We start from the raw sequence: 17,245 nt of genomic DNA on the forward strand, positions 1-17,245 counted from the left end.
AACCCGAATTCTGCAAACCAAAACCCAAAATCTGCGAACCAAAACCCATAATTTGCAACCAAAACTCAAATCTGCAAATCAAAATTCATAAATTGAGAACCAAAACCCATAATTTGCAACCAAAAGCTATAACCTAAAGCGCAATCATATTTCTCAGGTGCTGATTTGTTTTCTCGCTGTTCTGAAATCGTCTTTTTGAGTTGCGCTTTTATTTTGAAATCGTCTTTTGAGTTGAGCTTTTTTTTTTTGCGGTTGCGATTCTAAAACCTGTCACACACGTAAAAACAGCGCCACGTCAGTCAACGGGAGGGGAGGCGGGACATCCCCGACAGCCAGTAGCTCATTGGCTACCGAATGACTCCGAGTCTTACGTCAGCGTCCACCACCTCAGAGCGCCAAAATCGTACCAATATCAGAGACAGTCATGGCGAACCAGCAACCGGAGGTAAGTTTTTCACATCTCAAGAACAATCAAACGTGTTCTCTGTATAATCGGAGGACGCCAGCATAGTCAGATGAGCTCCACCAGTGACTGCTAGGGAAAAAAAGTTAGATGTTGCATGATAAATCATCACCACCACTCATTGTAAAACAGTGAGCTAATGTGCTAGCTTAATGCTTACCCCCCCCCCCCCCCCAGCAAAGTAGATGGTTTATTGATAATTATTTGAGTCTTTGCGGAGGGTGTCCGCTCCTTTTTAATGCTTTTTTGTTCTCATGTCATTACTTGTAACCATTTCCATTTACTGTAACCAATGTTCGCCTGTGCTAGCCGTGTTAGCTTAATGCTAGCGGGTTATTCCGGCTCATTTCATGACTTGTATTAATAAAACTGATGCTGTGTCCGAATAATCACCCTAACCACTAACTACTAAACACTATATAGTGCGGCACTATATAGTGTTTTGGAGTTTTAAAAGCAATTCGGACACCATGCTCGCTACTCTTATCCTTCGGGTGTTTGCTTATACGCCGCTTGACAAGGAAACATAAAGGCGCATTGCTGCCACCACTTGGTCTGGAGGGGAACTACGACTGCATTTACGCCGATTATGACAATATCTATTTTAATAACATAATAAATATGAACATATTACGAAGACTATGAATATACTGTTTTGTGATGACGAAGAACGTGACACATTGGTGTAGATTTATTGTATTTGTTCAGAAATAAACCGCCAAGTTACTAATCATTCTCATCAGGCATGCGCCCGTCGTTTTAAAAAAAATTCAAACGCAATGCATTGTGGTCTACATTTGCCAATGACGTGAGCATCGATTCACACTGGTTTTTCGTAGAGAATTCTTGGAAATTTTCGAGTGTACTCAATTTTAGAATTGTAGATTCCGACAATGTAAAATGGCGAACGCACTATATAGTACACTATATAGGGCATAGGGTGGTAATTCGGAGACAGGGTTTGTCGATTTTTAAGAGAGTGTCAGGATTGGTCATATCTAACCTAGGAGTAAGAACCAGTGAATTGTCACCACGATAAATCAAAATATGTTTTAAGATGTCAAAGAATGTATAACCTAAATTGGGTTTCTCAACATTTCTCTAGGAATTCCAGAGGGAAGTGCTGCAACGACTATTGAACAACATAGAGAGAGCAGTTTCACACCCGCTGGATTTGGGTCATCTACTTTTTACATGTACCCATGAACTGGCATTCATTCGCTCTGTTTCAAACCAAGTCAGCATTCCTGAAGATGTTTGTAATGCTCTCATAAATCTGCATGAACTTCTGACACAATATAAGCAACAGCATGGCCCAGCTGTGGAAGTTGAGTTCTTGAACAACAATGTGGGACGTCCTAAAATCATGGTGAATGAAGAAAAGTTGAGAGAATACCTTGAAACCGACTTGTCGATCCCATCCATTTCAAACCTAATGGGTGTATCCAAGAGAACGATCAATCGGGCTTTGAAAAGGCATGGATTGACAGTTAAGAGCACATATAGCAATATATCAGATGACCAGCTGGATCAACTTATTTTCAGCATCAAAAAAAGCAACCCCACTATTGGCTTTAGAATTATGAAAGGCAAACTTTGGGCTCTAGGACATCGCATTACATGGACCAGAATATGGAAATCTATGAGACGTGTAGATGGGGCGGGTGTCTCAGGCAGACTAACAAGATCTACTTTTGGATGTGTGAAGAGGCGTGTGTACAGTGTACCTGCTCCACTATCCCTAGTTCACCTAGATACAAACCATAAGCTGATAAGGCAAGTCAGATTCAATCTAATCTAAGAAAATCTGCAAGATATTATACTTCATCTGTTGCACTTGAAATAGTATAAAAAATGTTATTTTGAATTTGTGTTGCAGGTATGGTTTTGTTATATTTGGAGCCATAGATGGCTTCTCACGAAAGGTGAGGGTTTGTTTTGTTTGCCCTTCATACTATTATTTTACTAATTGTGTTTAAAATATCACCTAACTGGCATATATTTATTTCTTCCCACATTTTTCCCCTTTTTATCTCACCCCACAGATAATGTACCTGGGAGCAGCAACAAACAACAAAGCTTCAACAGCATTAGGGTTTTTTTTGCGCTCAGTGGAGGACCACGGTGTTCCTAATAGGTTTGTGACTGTCAGTACCTAAATTCTCTCTTGCAGACTTGAGAGGTGTAGAAAACCACTAAGCTTTATTTAGACCAGAACCGTGTAACTTCCTGTCACAGGACCTTTTTCTTTACAAAACGTTTTACTTTAAATGCTTGAGAGCAGAGGTGATATTTCAGTTTAGAGCAGTTCTGTCCTCTATGTTTTACTTGAAACTTAACCAGCTAATATTTTTTTGTGCATCTAAAGGGTTAGAGCAGACCAAGGTTGTGAAAATGTGGACATAGCAAGATGGATGTTTGCAGTCCGTGGGTGTGACAGAGGCAGTTTCATGGCTGGCAAAAGTGTTCATAATCAAAGGTAAGACATAGCTCCCATATAATGACTATAAACATGATTTATGATTTGACCCCCCCCCCCCCCCACACACACACACACAGACACACACACATTTTCTATAATCACCCTCCTATCCCCCCTCTCTAGCATCCTTCTCTCTACCCCCCCCTCCTTTTGTCCCGTCCAACAAAAACTGTTGCAAATGTAGATATGAATAAAGTTTAGTCTAAATTATAAAAGGGGTTAACTCAAAAATACACCTAGTGTGTCTGACGATTCATAACCCCTGTTGTAACAGTAAAATATATTCAACACAAAAGGCTTTCAGCTCTCATCTGTTTGCTCAGCTGTTGGACAGGACAAGTATTAAAAAACATGGCTCCCATATTCCAAGTACAGCTTTGTGAAGAATGTGTCAACTGCATTTTAACTGCGAATAATAATTTGAATAAGTAATTTAAAGAAAATGTGGGCCATAATCATAATGTTTTTAACTGTTTAGACCTGGGTCATTTTTTGGATAAAATCCAAATAAATTGAGATTTAATTTTGTACTGTGTACAATAATAAACAATGCTGCACATAAAGTTCACAACATATTTAAGATAGGTAGCAATTCTCTGTGTCCCACTGTACTTACTAGGCCATATTTGTGGCTGTACATTTCTGAAATACTCCATAACATATTGAAATTGTATTTTAAGGAGTCATTTTATGTATTTTTTACAGAATTGAACGTTTGTGGAGGGATGTGTGGATGTCTGTCACCGTCATCTACTACAACATGTTTCACTGTTTGGAAGAAGATGGACTGCTGGACCCGTCTGACAGTCGTCATCTCTTTGCTGCGCATTATGTGTTTTTGCCACGACTGCAAGCTGACTTGGAAAGTTTCATTTCCACGTGGGATAACCACTCCCTTCGCAGTGAACAAAATTTAACCCCCAACCAACTGTGGGCAATGGGCCGAGCTCAAACTCCCATCAATCCACCTGTCTATGCGCAGGTATAACAAAAACAAGCAGTTTTAACTACAATTGTGCTGTTTTTATAATGCTGTGGCAAAAAAATAGAATTTGTAAATTAACAGTCGATGCATTGTTAATATATATATTCCCATTTTAACTTTCGTTTTCTGTGTGTACAGGGTTCTGTGGACATTGGACAACAGTCTAACTCAAACCAGGCCGAGCAGGAAACGGTTGGAGTTGTTGTTCCGTCTGTGGCTTGTCCCCTCTCTGACTCAGACCTGTCCCAACTGTCCCAACTTTTCAACCCTCGTGGGACATCTGAAAACCATGGCCAAGACATCTACATTTCTGTACTAAACTATGTATGTCATCACAGCAGAATGTAAAAAACAACTACCAATATGAACAGATCTCAACCAAAATAAAATAATAAATGGTCAATAACCACCACTGGAATTTTGTATAACTTCAATTTTTTATGTTTGATCCATTAAATTCCTTTTGTTTACAAAAAGACAGTACGTTTTGCAAAATAACAAATTGTTGAAACACTAGTTTTTAACAAAAGAAATTGTTGAAACACTACATTTTAACAAAACAAAAATTGTTGAAACACTAGATTCTGTGGAATCCTGCGCCACACTTCAGAGAGATCAAGATACTCTCTTTGAACTCCTCAAAAGAGTTGAGATGAGCTGTTGGAAAAGTCACAGTTTGTGTGCAGGCACTAACAACAGGGAAGCAGATGGTGTGACCAGGCATGTTGTCAAAGCAATTGTGGTTAAAACGAACAACTATTTTAAATGCTTCCCTGTCTGATAACAAGAGATGTCTGTGAGCCTGGCCAGAAAGCCATTGCATCACACCGGGGACAGAGGGCTCGTCGTGGTCTTCGGGTTCTGCATCTTAAAAGAAAAAAACAAAACAGAATTTCAATAATTAACGAAGAAATAAAGGGAGAGAAAAATTGAGATCTAACCTACCCTCAAGTTCGAGCAGAAAATCTTGAAAGTAGTTTAAGATTTTTTTTTCTGTTAGTTGGTTGACTGTGGAGCTACTGAACTCCGGTGCAAGTCTGGACACAATGTAGTGTGAATCCACCTATAATAATGCAGAGGGTGTGTATCAATTTAAAAAGAGCACAGAGCATATTAGCTAATTAAACGGTCAAACTTACTTTCTCAATATTGCCTGCAACAAACAGACCACGGCAATGTTCTGGATTTCCTTTGATGACCTTTAAGAAGTCATAGACATCTAAGCCTTGTCGTAGCTGGCTTAGCATCGCTGTCCTTTTTGTTGTGGCATGCAAGACAATTGCCCTTACAGGAAACACAGAAATACAGGATTAGTTAAATTTTAAAACCACCACCTAATTTATAATTATTTCTATGGATCTTTATTTGTGAAATAATTTATTTAATAATCTATTTAATAATTACTATTTATTTGTGGAATAAACAGGAATAAAACCATACAAAGTATGTTTTTGCTAGTAATTTTCTCTGCTCTGTACCACTCATACCAGGATTATGCCAGTCTTCATAATGCAGAGGCACGTTTACAAAATGACGACAAAAAAACAAACCAGAATTTTGTTTTTTGCAGACAAACCTGATTATGCTAGCTTTATGCTCCTCATTTATTGGACCAGTGTAGCCACAATTAACAATCTGGTCTGTGAAGCTTGTCATATCGTTCGCCTCGTCAATCTGCAAAAAAAAAAGTGTTTTAGTAACAAACTTGTTTAATACCTAAATTAAATATCAAACAATAAATTGATCTTACAGCTTCAATCAGTGGTGACAACTCCAAGTCAAAGATGTCATCTTTGCTTATGGGTATCAGCTCACCAGTTGCCAGGAACTGGTAGCACCATTCTTGTAGGAAACATGGAGCTGGACCACCCTGTGCAAGGCTCGCTGCAAAGACTTCCCCTGCAACTCTTAAAAACTCTAAGTTTGAAAAATGTTCAACCAACTATGAATTTAAATATGTTTCAGTTGTACATGAAGGAAGGCCTCTACACTGCACTATTTCATTTTAAATTTCTGGGAAGAATCTGAGATAACATTACACACCTGAAGAGACCATTGTCAAGGTCATTTAGGGAATACTTTGGGATTCTTCCTTTCCCTTCTTGACCCTCAAAGAGCCTGTCACCAATCCCAGAAATCAACTCTAAAACAAAAGTAAAAAAGACATTCAAGTAGGTGATACAGAAATGCATAGGAATGCACAATAAACAATAAACAACAATAAAATGTTGTTTCATTCCTCAAACATAAGTACCTGTCAGGAACTCCACACGCAGTGCCCCAGTGTCAATTCCAGACTCTCCCAGAAAAGTAACTTTAAGAGGATTGATGGGGGAACTTCGCTTTTGTCTTTTCCAGAGCATCATACCCCGTTCCACCAACTGTTCTCGTGCCACACAAAGGCTGAACTCTTTTGTGTGGTCAATTTGGGCAGCAAGCCAACGTAAAACATCTTCCTCACTGTTCAGAAAATTACGTGATTTGGATCAAGACGTGTAAGCTTTTTATACAATTTCACAGCATATAATTACTTGCCAAGAAATCTTGTCAGAAAGTGTATCTGATGCAGTGTTGGTTTCAAGACTGTTGTCAGACCTGTGGAAATGATGAAAAAGCAGTGAATTTGACATTATGCCAAAACTATTATGCAATTAATGTTGCACAAAATGTTTAAGCTATGGAAAAGGGTTCACCTTTCTCCACAGGAACTGGCATGAATGTTTAAGTCCACAAATGGAAACGTTTCGTGGCATATGGGGCATTCACCCTCACCAGGCTGAAAATAGTATACAAAATGAGTTGTATTGATGACATGCATATGACCTTTAAGATATGTCTAATGCTCAAATATGGATAACTATTCATTACCTCTTCCTCATCAGATGAGCTTAACATCACTGGGCATGAATGTACATGGAGAGCCAGAACTTGCAGTGGAAATAGCTTTTGGCAACTTTTGCATGCTGCTTTAGGCATGCTCTCAAATTCTTTCGCTTCAGGGGGTAAAGGAGTAGTGTTGAGTTCGTCTTGTAGAGGAACTATATAAAGAGTTGCTTTACCACTGAGGGAGACCATCTTTATTTGTGCCCCTGTATAGCCTTCGCTATCTGGAGCTATGAGTATCATTTGTCTCTTTCCATTGCCACCTATAACAAATATTGACACATTGAGATTCTGAAAGAATTGCAGTTTTCCTATAAAGGTTAGGACAAATTATGTTACACAGTTAACAAAGAATTGCTTTAAACATTCAGGCTGCAAAGAAGCAACTTTACCCAGAAATTGAGTGTGAAAGTGAACAAAGTTTTATGGGTGTCTGATATTCAATTTTAGAATAAAAAAGGGAAAAATACAAGTAATAAGTAGTTAGTGTTTAGGAAGAAAAAAAACCCACACACAACCTGAGGATTTATGAAGCAGCCATCCTCCTGTTAACGCCTCCAGTTTTGGAAATGCTTCATGCAACAGGTTCTGCAGCTGAGGTAAACAAGAGAAGCATGAAATACATTTTATTAATGTTCATGAATTTTACGTGCACTTCTAATACCCATACAAAATACACAAACAAATATTGAAGAAACTTCCAAGTAATAAAGAAACCCTTTTCTATCTCAATTTTTCAGGCTTTCCAATAATTTGGTTATTTGCTGGATTTAGTAAAAGCAATTTCCAGTTGGTTTTGGCCTCATTTATATGATGGAGTCGTGCTATTGAACTACATATTATTACTGCATTACACATTAGCCTTAGCCCTGAATAATAACCATTTAAATGATCATCCAGTGACAAATTTCTCAAAAGCAGTAGTGGCAATCAATCATTTGTAAAAGGCATCTTTGTCCATCTTCAAAGTTGGGATGTTATACTAAAGTTTTTTTTTGGAGAAGTTTGACAGGACAAGAGAAACTTATTAGAACAAGTTAGATGGAAACAACCTGCTTATGACAAATTCAGAGATTCAAATTTCTTTTGTGCAAAAGTCTAATACAAACACAACAATGATAGTTACTTTATGTTACTATTAACCACCTAAATTTAGGTCTTGTGATATGGTTGTACCATAGACATACCTCAGAATGACTTAGGTTCTCTGAAAGACTGATGCTTCGTTTGCCTAGTCCAGCCTGAAAAAGTTGTAATTCCTCTGAAGGAGAGGGGGTGTACTTTAAATTTGTATTGAGCAAGCAGAAGTTGCATGAAAACGCTTTCATTAACTTGGACATTTTGCATATTTTTGAGGCACTTGGAAAACGTCTTTTTCCAGTAGCATTTTGCCTCCGGAAGAGAGCTGGAAAAGACCTGAGACAGAAGAAACCACATACTAATGAGCACTTCATAATTATATTTCTGTTTTAACATATGTCAACAATTTTAGTAATTATAAATGGAAATACAAATACTTCAATACTTCAATTTGTGACTGTAACGTTAAATACACTAAAATACTTAGGACAAAGAACTTTCAATTATAATAGAACCTGCTCATTTCCTGCTGTACAGATGTGGTCCGTTGCTGTGCTAAAAGACTCTGACTCTGTCCCTGATCACTTTGGTGTGGTGTCTGGCTATGCTGAGGAGTAGCCATCTGTTGCTGTACTACTGGACCAGGTCCCTGGTTCACCCTGTTTGCAGCTTGGCTCTGCTGTAGATTTTGCTGAAGGGCAGACACCAGGGTCTGTACAGCTGACAGTATCTCAGAGTATCCATTCTGGCGATTGCAAAAAAAAGTAGATTTACAATTTCCAATAATTCCTTCATTCATGAATAAATAAATACACAAAGAAAGAAAAAAAGAAAGAAGGTTATTATTAAACATTATGCTTTTATCTTAGGAACTTCTAGCCTACCAATGACCGCACCGGATTACACTTCTGCTTAAGAGCTCAACACAATATGCAATATTGTATAATCAACTGCCCCTGTTGATGATTTCACTGTGCTGTAGTCATGTCAAACCCGTAAAGATTGCATAAGAGCCCCAAAAAACCCACAGTAATCGTTCTAATACACCGGTCTCAGTTCGTCTGACCGTATCCTTCATTACGACTTTAATCTCCTCCAGAATTTTTTATCCACCGTGGACTTAACACTGTCGTGTATGCTCGATCCTGACACTGTCGTAAAAATCGACTTAGTTTTATCCAAACAAGTCATGAAATGACAACAAAGCAGTAAAAAAAGAGCGGACACCCTCTGCAAAGACTCACAAATAATTATCAATAAACTACCGGTACTTTTTTACGGGAGGGGGGTGGGTCAGGAAATGAGCCGGAATAACCCGCTAGCATTAAGCTAACACGGCTAGCACAGGCGAACATTGGTTACAGTAAATGGAAATGGTTACAAGTAATGACATGAGAACAAAAAAGCATTAAAAAGGAGCGGACACCCTCCGCAAAGACTCAAATAATTATCAATAAACCATCTACTTTGCTGGGGGGGGGGGGGGGGGGTAAGCATTAAGCTAGCACATTAGCTCACTGTTTTACAATGAGTGGTGGTGATGATTTATCATGCAACATCTTACTTTTTTTCCCTAGCAGTCACTGGTGGAGCTCATCTGACTATGCTGGCGTCCTCCGATTATACAGAGAACACGTTTGATTGTTCTTGAGATGTGAAAAACTTACCTCCGGTTGCTGGTTCGCCATGACTGTCTCTGATATTGGTACGATTTTGGCGCTCTTAGGTGGTGGACGCTGACGTAAGACTCGGAGTCATTCGGTAGCCAATGAGCTACTGGCTGTCGGGGATGTCCCGCCTCCCCTCCCGTTGACTGACGTGGCGCTGTTTTTACGTGTGTGACAGGTTTTAGAATCGCAACCGCAAAAAAAAAAAGCTCAACTCAAAAGACGATTTCAAAATAAAAGCGCAACTCAAAAAGGCGATTTCAGAACAGCGAGAAAACAAATCAGCACCTGAGAAATATGATTGCGCTTTAGGTTATAGCTTTTGGTTGCAAATTATGGGTTTTGGTTCGCAGATTTTGGGTTTTGGTTTGCAGAATTCGGGTTTTGATTCCTGGTTTTACAGTTTTGATGCCAAATAGTTTAGGCATGAATTTGACACCATAGTTAAACTTCAACGGAATAATGTCTTGTGATCTGACAATATAAACAAAAAAATCTGCTATGTTGTTTATCACCAAACTTATTGATGTAAAAAGGTCTCAATTACATTTTTCCCAAGAGGACACATTTTTACTCAACTGAGGCTACTGTATCACTTATTTCAAAAGAATTTCACAGCATTTAGTAATTTTATTTACCAAAATTGATATTCATTAATTATTCTTATCGTTTTCTTAAAATGTATGTCATCATATTTGCACATTTCCACCTGTGCGTTGTTTAGCACACTGTCAAACAGCAGCTGTAGTTGATATTTTTGGTAACCAAATTGCTGAACTACTTGAGAGACAAAGAATACTCAGCTCTTATTCCATGAAGTTCTTTCAATATTGATTTATTAAAATGTAAGCATGCAATATTACAAAACACAAATATATAAAAAGACATGCTATGCTACTATTGTTTTGTGAATAATGTTATTCAGAGGATCAATGCTCTTTTTTCAGAAAGGCCAGCAGGAGGTTGCAGATTCCACTTTGCATATGGAACCAGGTTGTCGATGAAAAGTTACAGGTTTTCCTGAAATGACAGGTAAGGAGCATTTAGTGAAATTTGTGCTTAAACGAAGGGATTCGAATTATTTAAAATCAAATAAATAAGCCTTTGTTGCATTAAATGTTCCTTTTTATGCCAGAAGTTGTTGCTTTTACCTGGTGTAAGAGGGATTTTCATGCCGGACTCTTTCAGAACAACTTGCAGATCAAAGGTGTCATCGCTGTGAGATTGCTCTCTGAGTATGATGCAGACTTCCTCTTTCCTGAGCAGCCAGTCCATCTTACTGCCCAAATAGTTCATTCCACGAAGACACAGCTCTTGTATGTCATTGGGAAGTAGTGGGGAAAAGGCCAGGCAGTCCTTCTGAACTCTTAAGAAAATAGGTGAACGAATCAGAGACTTTGAATTGCATGTTTAATGGTTTGGCACTGAATTTGGTGAGAGGGCTCAGCACTGACCTGAATCCTGTGTAACCAAACAGAACAGCTTGCAGAAACCCCCCCATACCCGTGAGAAAGTTGACTGCGCCAGAGCCATCCGATGACTCACTCCACACCTGTGAGGACAGGTAGAGAGACTTTCAATAAATAATGATTGAAATCATAAAGAGCACAGCTGCCAAATGATACCTGGAATGGCCCCTGGATGTTCTTGAAGCATTTTTCAAGTAAAAGCTGTGCTTTCTCAGCTTCTCCCAGCTCCAGCCAGCCAATAGCAAACATACCCTTAAAGTAAAGAATAAAGGCAATGAACACAAAGATTCACGAGTCAATAGAAAGTTTTTTTTATTCTAATGAGAGCATGTGTTGTAGCCATAATTTACACATTTTAAAAGGTAGAACTTGGACTATGCACTGTAAATTTAATTTTTAAGTATTACTTGTTACATGTAGGTTTTTAGTAACGATGGAGGAATCCTGAGTGCCCTTGTAGTTTACTTATTTCCTATCCTTTTATTTACATTACAAATGTGTTGTTTTTAAGCAGCACCAAGTATGAAACACTTTATGGCTTACCCACGTCATTGCAGGGCCGTTAGGGTCAGTTACTTGCTCGTATATCGTCAGATCGTTCCTCCTAACCTCTGGAGGCATTGGAAGTCCAAGAGGATATCCCAGCAAAACCGTGTCCGCTTGCTTCACCGGGTGTCCTGCACCGGATGAAAAAATAAAATAAGACGTCCAAATGCTTGATCATTTAATTTGGTTCAATGGTGCACAAGTATTCACCTTTGGTGTAGCCATCAAACTCAGGATGGTACTGGGACTCCTGGTCAAAAGGGATTTTGATGTGTTCTGCCACTTCTTGCCATTCTTTCGGTGCGGCATCTTGAAGAAGATTGGCCAGCTCAACAGCAAATTGGAGGCTAGAAAAACAAAAGACCTTGTGGAAAACTGACATTCACAAGCTGACATCTAAAAAGCTGATACCCATACCTGAGTTTGGCCGCTGCGTTTGTGTACACAGAGTTGTTTACATTGTAGTAATACTCATCAGGGGGCATGACACCTAAATATATGAGAAGAGAAGTGGAGCATTCAGCTATATTTATTCCCAACAACTTGTTTTGAGTCCTCCAACATTCCCAAACATTTTAGATAGATAGATAGATAGATAGATAGATAGATAGATAGATAGATAGATAGATAGATAGATAGATAGATAGATAGATAGATAGATAGATAGATAGATAGATAGATAGATAGATAGATAGATAGATAGATAGATAGATAGATAGATAGATAGATAGATAGATAGATAGATAGATAGATAGATAGATAGATAGATAGATAGATAGATAGATAGATAGATAGATAGATAGATAGATAGATAGATAGATAGATAGATAGATAGATAGATAGATAGATAGATAGATAGATAGATAGATAGATAGATAGATAGATAGATAGATAGATAGATAGATAGATAGATAGATAGATAGATAGATAGATAGATAGATATAAATAGAGAGAGAGTTAAATATAGTTATATATATAAATAGAGAGAGAGATAGATATAGATACATATAAATATATACGGTAGATATATATAGAGAGAGAGAATTACTCTTTAAAATTCATTTCAACAATGAAAATAAAGCATGAAAAATTAATAACATTAACTGCCATAACTTAAAAATAGTTCTTGCTCTTTCCTTTGCAGTGATATATATGCCAAGACATTTCAAACAATAAAGTCTGTGTCTGTCTCCAAGCACCGTCAATATGAGACAGAGACACTTGATTGGTTAGAATCTGGACCAATCAGCAGGCTGTTTGATGGCAGATATGTCACGAAACTGGAACAAAAAAATCAAAGATAGGTAGAAAGCTAGATGAGACACAACGCATTTGAAAACATTTGAGTTGCAAACGCAAAAATATTTTTTGAAAGCAAAAATAACGTTTCTGAAAGCAAAAATAAAGTTTTTGAAAGCGAAAAAAAGGTTTTGAAAGCAAATATTTAATATTTTCATTTGCTACTTAGAAAGTTTTGTTTGCAATGTCTTGGCCTATATCACTTCATACTTTTCATCTTTAAATCTGTTTGAGAACGATCATTACCTAAGAGGTGATACATCTGATCATCTGGGTTCCAGTTTACTCTGGAAACCCAGTATTCAGCAACACCATAGACGACTTCGCTGCCACGTCCCTCTTTAAACATGGATAGATCCTGCAAGAAGTAGATGAAGTTCTTATCACAACGTTAAAAATTTTTAAAAAAAGGTGCGAATTAAAGATCAATTTAAAAACCTCCGTGAGGTAGAGATAGTGTTGGAAGGCCAGTGTGACATCTCCATTGATGTGAATCTCTTGTTGTCCGTAAATGTCTTCCGGACACACCTCTCTCCCAGAAACTGCACTCTCCCATGGGAACTTCAGCCCCTGCGGGGACAGCATCTGATCTTCAGAGTTCAAATCTAAATGTGGAGCTGCTACACGCTGCCTAAAGGGTCTTTGCTGCTTTTGGTTCACCAAACGATAAAATCAGACATTTTTTCTTCAGTTCTTTAAAGGTCTGAGGTTAAAAACTTTCTTGTAATTGTTTAACTGAATCCTCTCCGGACAGGGGATGGTGTTGTCAAAAATGCTGCAATATCAAGCTCATGTAGAACGTAGCTTTTTTGGATGAAAAAAAAAAAAACTTCAAAGGATGCTTTTCTGATTTTAGGAGTCAAAATGTTGAGTTTTTCATGTTAAAAATGACTATCAGTAAAATAAGTCACTGCTTTAGAATGATGTTGAAATCTGTTGTTGCAAAACCTTTACCATCTACCACAGAATACTGGTTAGTTTTTATAACGGAGGGCAGTCAAACCCTGGTGCTTGAGATCCTTTTGGTTTCCAGCCATTACAGTCCAATACACCTGATGATTGGTTGAATCTAGGTTCTGATTGGCTGAACACATGTGATCCAGCTAACTGGCAGCAAGTAAAGTGGCTATTGAGATTGTAGTAGAAGTTTATTAGAAATAATCTTTGGGTACATTTCTGTAATTAGCCTTTAGGGTTTAATCAAACACTGCCTCTTTTTTCCCTAGAGTTAGAAAGGAAAACGTTTTGGGTTGTAAAACCTGAGAACTTGTTAAAGTCATCATCACCTTGAAGCCCTGCTTTTGCGCGTTGTCTTTAGCCCCATCTACAGTCCCCACCCTGTACTCCAGCACTGCTCGGGCCAACTTGGGGTAAAAGAGGGCTATCCCAGGATACATCCAAATGTCCTATAACATGAAGGTTTGGATAGTTTAGAATGGACTGTACAATGAAATGGATTTATTGGCATTAGCTTCACCTGGTCCCAGAAAACATGGCCCCAGTAGTCCTGACCGTCCCCGCCGTTAGACAGCCCCCCAGGACTGACTCCTCCAAATGATCTGGAGTCATCGTGTATGGATGGGAAGGCACTGAGGAGGTAGAACATGCAACCGATCAGAGCCTTGTTGAGATCATGTGATCCCGATACCTCCACCTTGCTCTGCAGCCACAGCTCTTTCCAAGCCTTTTCATGAGACGGACGTAGGTTGCCGGTCGCCATCAGGCCCAAGGCCTCATCGAAGCTGGTTTGAGCAGAGTCCAAACTGTTGGCTACAACCAGAATGAAGCCCCAGCGAGCCTGGCTCTGCTCCGGTGGCAGCACCAGAGTGGAGGGCACAGGCGTCCAGATTAAGTGCACAGAGGGACAGGATCCTCCTGGGAACTCCGCTGTTGAGGTCTGTCCTAAAATGTAGCTGGCAGGACAGGGAAAACGGTGTGGGTGTAACAGTCTCCACTTGTAAGTTGGAAAGTTTACGCTGTGACCCTTACCTTCCTCCTTTATATCCAGGACCAGTCTCGAAAACGATGTCTTTGCTTTGAGGAGTGAATGAACTGAGCAGGTTAACAGAGACTGGCTGATCTGAGGTCACCTGGCGCTCCAGCAGAACCTCCATCACAATCATGTTTGGGTAGAATCTGTGACAGTACAAGGACTGGGAGGCTGTTGCGCTGGCTGAGGTCAGAGTGTGGGTGAAAATGCCTAGATAGTTAAAAAAAGAAAAGAAAAAATTGAGCTTACATTAAGGAACCCTTGTGTTTTGATCAGAAATAGCAGCTCTGCAGGCTACCTGTGTTGGTGTTTAGGCTGTAGATGTGTTGGACAGCATCTTCCATCTCAGCCTTCACAGCTACAGGACAGGGAACATCCGCTCTGTGGCAGTGTCCACCCTCTCCATTATAGACACCACCCATGTGCAAGACGCTGTTGAACACCCTCCAACCCAAAAGCCCGTTTGCCAGGGGAGGAAGGAAACGGGGATCCGAGGGTAAAGTGTCAGTGGTGAAGACGTAAGGGTCCAAATCAGAGGACATGGCGAGTTGGTGACTTTTCCACACTTACACAGGGACTCCTCAACTAAAAGAACAAAGAGATTCCAGTTTAAGTAATTCGATCATTCCTTCCACTTCAGCAGACTCATAGATGTCTGCACACTGTGTACTTTGACACATATGTGTCACATGGTTTGACAGAACCAAAGTGTGTCATGCAAAAAGGTGAAGTTACATTAATGAAGACATTTTCACAAGCTCAAAGAAAGCTGATTGGTTTGTGTCAGTGCTCAAACTTACCTTGAAAGCCTCAGCCTCACGTGAACAGGAAGCAGCATCAGTTTCTGCCAAAAAATAAAATAAAAAAGTAAAGGAATGTAGTGTTGGTGGTGGGGAAGTGCAGATGTGTCCAGTTTAGTTTCCAAGCAGCTTCTTCTTTACATCGTTACTTTGAAGGAGGTCAAAAAGGCTTCTCTGACTTCTGGAAGAGTTTAAATCTAAGAAGAACAAAGTGATCTAAAGTTGTTTGTAAAGTAGAGTCAAAAGGCTTTGCAGAGTCAAAAGAAGGCCTCACAGTTCTTTGTGCTGCACAGAAACTCTGGCCATGAGTGGAGGTCTGCAGGAAAACACGACATGGATTCCTCCAAAGGATTAGGCACAGATTACTTCACTCCACACCACACATTTAATTTAAGTCTTAAATACATGTTTAATACTAAGCAAAGTAACACACGTGTGCAACTTTTGCACACAATTCTTTTCATGAGAAAAAAGTAGTTTAGTGTACAATAAGGTGTACTTAGTCTATTCCAGGGCTCTGCAACCTGCTTAAAGAGCCATTTGCATCAGTTTTTTACTGGCCAAAATCCAGCAAGAGCCACAAAGTCCCACTTCACCATTTAGAAAAACACACTTTATTAATGTTTTTGTTACCATTAAACCACTCATTACAGTGTAATGTTTTTCTATAATTAATCATTTTAACTCCCTTTATATTTCAAAGCAAAACATACAAGGTCCTTTCAAAATAAGATGAACTAAAAATGCCAAACATGGCATTATTTATTATTATGACTTTGGAGAGCTTTCTTCCCTTTTCTCATTTTACTGCTGATTATAAACATGACAACATTAGTGTAGAATCCAAAGTTTAAAAAAAAGATATAAACATAATTTAAAAAAATATTTATACAGCAATAAACAACTCTGACAGTGATTTAAAAACATTTACCAGCATTTTTCTCATTGATTTTACATGTTAAAAACATAAACGACAAAACTAAAGCAACTAAACCAAAACATTATATTTCTAACTGTTTGCATTTTTCCTCAAAGGGGGTTAAAAAGAGCCACATGTGGCCCCGGAGCTTCAAGATGTGACCCCTGCTCCTTACAAATAGTGAGCCAGTATACTTGAAGTTTACTTTTTATGTACTATCTATTTCTAAAATCTTCAAATTTAGTCATAAGAAATATTCAGTTAACATACTTCCTACACTACAAGTACATGGTCTATATAGTATACTTGCTATACTTATATTCAATTATACAAATAGACTTCAGGCGTACTACTTTTTGCTAAGGGATGTCCTTAAAAGGATTCCTTTACGGGGTAAGACAGTATCTGGCGCCGAGACGATAAAAATACTCATCCGGTCACTGAACGTGTTTGATTTAATCACACCATTAAACTAAATCAAAAACTTCAAAGTTTCTTTTAATGATCAAATCTCCTGCAACCAGGCATTAAACCCCCAGCTTCATGAACTCAGGATGACTCCCTATTTGTGCTTATTTTTTAACAGAATACTTCATTTAATGTTAATATCCGTTACAAGAATTTTGAAATATACACGTAAAAGAAGAACTATCATGATTCAC

The 17,245-nt window shown here is 38.7% G+C and overlaps 3 protein-coding genes across 6 annotated transcripts; 1 reads left to right on the forward strand and 2 right to left on the reverse strand.

Moving 5' to 3' along the window:
* The first annotated feature begins 235 nt into the window (after positions 1-235).
* On the forward strand, positions 236-4,348 carry LOC111947536. Its single transcript, XM_023955751.1, has 6 exons — positions 236-445; positions 2,343-2,388; positions 2,509-2,600; positions 2,832-2,942; positions 3,651-3,927; positions 4,069-4,348. The coding sequence occupies exons 3-6, from the start codon at positions 2,512-2,514 to the stop codon at positions 4,276-4,278; spliced, it is 687 nt and encodes a 228-aa protein (XP_023811519.1). The 5' UTR covers positions 236-445; positions 2,343-2,388; positions 2,509-2,511; the 3' UTR covers positions 4,279-4,348.
* LOC101168115 lies at positions 4,349-9,609 on the reverse strand. 2 transcript variants are annotated; one of them, XM_023955749.1, is made up of 14 exons: positions 9,561-9,609; positions 8,409-8,638; positions 8,001-8,229; positions 7,332-7,407; positions 6,799-7,076; positions 6,624-6,706; positions 6,466-6,525; positions 6,185-6,390; positions 5,974-6,073; positions 5,681-5,837; positions 5,507-5,604; positions 5,070-5,214; positions 4,876-4,993; positions 4,349-4,797 (listed from the first exon to the last, which is right to left on the reverse strand). In XM_023955749.1, exons 1-14 carry the CDS (start codon positions 9,579-9,581, stop codon positions 4,508-4,510), a joined length of 2,091 nt encoding a protein of 696 aa, XP_023811517.1. In that variant the 5' UTR covers positions 9,582-9,609; the 3' UTR covers positions 4,349-4,507. The 2 variants fall into 2 exon arrangements, with proteins under 2 accessions (XP_023811517.1, XP_023811516.1); XM_023955748.1 differs by lacking the exon at positions 9,561-9,609 and having other exon boundaries at positions 8,409-9,380.
* A 755-nt stretch (positions 9,610-10,364) lies between these two features.
* pgghg (protein-glucosylgalactosylhydroxylysine glucosidase) lies at positions 10,365-15,969 on the reverse strand. 3 transcript variants are annotated; one of them, XM_020703994.2, is made up of 15 exons: positions 15,939-15,956; positions 15,665-15,708; positions 15,163-15,449; positions 14,864-15,074; positions 14,352-14,787; positions 14,161-14,280; positions 13,313-13,444; positions 13,121-13,232; positions 11,993-12,065; positions 11,786-11,922; positions 11,573-11,706; positions 11,186-11,281; positions 11,015-11,112; positions 10,712-10,926; positions 10,365-10,580 (listed from the first exon to the last, which is right to left on the reverse strand). In XM_020703994.2, the coding sequence occupies exons 3-15, from the start codon at positions 15,404-15,406 to the stop codon at positions 10,504-10,506; spliced, it is 2,085 nt and encodes a 694-aa protein (XP_020559653.1). In that variant the 5' UTR covers positions 15,407-15,449; positions 15,665-15,708; positions 15,939-15,956; the 3' UTR covers positions 10,365-10,503. The 3 variants fall into 3 exon arrangements, with proteins under 3 accessions (XP_020559653.1, XP_020559652.1, XP_004069635.1); XM_020703993.2 differs by lacking the exon at positions 15,939-15,956 and adding an exon at positions 15,814-15,932; XM_004069587.4 differs by having other exon boundaries at positions 15,665-15,969.
* Between the last annotated feature and the right edge of the window lie 1,276 nt (positions 15,970-17,245).

The sequence above is a fragment of the Oryzias latipes genome, chromosome 6 (assembly GCF_002234675.1).
Source record: "Oryzias latipes chromosome 6, ASM223467v1".
NCBI classification, from domain to species: Eukaryota; Metazoa; Chordata; class Actinopteri; order Beloniformes; family Adrianichthyidae; genus Oryzias; species Oryzias latipes.

Coding starts and splice junctions, on each gene's coding strand:
- LOC111947536 (XM_023955751.1), top strand. CDS start 2,512: ATGTACCTGGGAGCAGCAACAAACAACAAAGCTTCAACAGCATTAGGG. Junction 2,601..2,831: donor GACCACGGTGTTCCTAATAG/GTTTGTGACTGT, acceptor GTGCATCTAAAG/GGTTAGAGCAGACCAAGGTT. Junction 3,928..4,068: donor ATCCACCTGTCTATGCGCAG/GTATAACAAAAA, acceptor CTGTGTGTACAG/GGTTCTGTGGACATTGGACA.
- pgghg (XM_004069587.4), bottom strand. CDS start 15,406: ATGTCCTCTGATTTGGACCCTTACGTCTTCACCACTGACACTTTACCC. Junction 13,233..13,312: donor ACTATCTCTACCTCACGGAG/GTTTTTAAATTG, acceptor TACTTCTTGCAG/GATCTATCCATGTTTAAAGA. Junction 11,113..11,185: donor ACATCCAGGGGCCATTCCAG/GTATCATTTGGC, acceptor CTGTCCTCACAG/GTGTGGAGTGAGTCATCGGA.
- LOC101168115 (XM_023955748.1), bottom strand. CDS start 8,746: ATGTTTAATAATAACCTTCTTTCTTTTTTTCTTTCTTTGTGTATTTAT. Junction 6,707..6,798: donor GCTCATCTGATGAGGAAGAG/GTAATGAATAGT, acceptor TACTATTTTCAG/CCTGGTGAGGGTGAATGCCC. Junction 4,994..5,069: donor TTGCAGGCAATATTGAGAAA/GTAAGTTTGACC, acceptor GCATTATTATAG/GTGGATTCACACTACATTGT.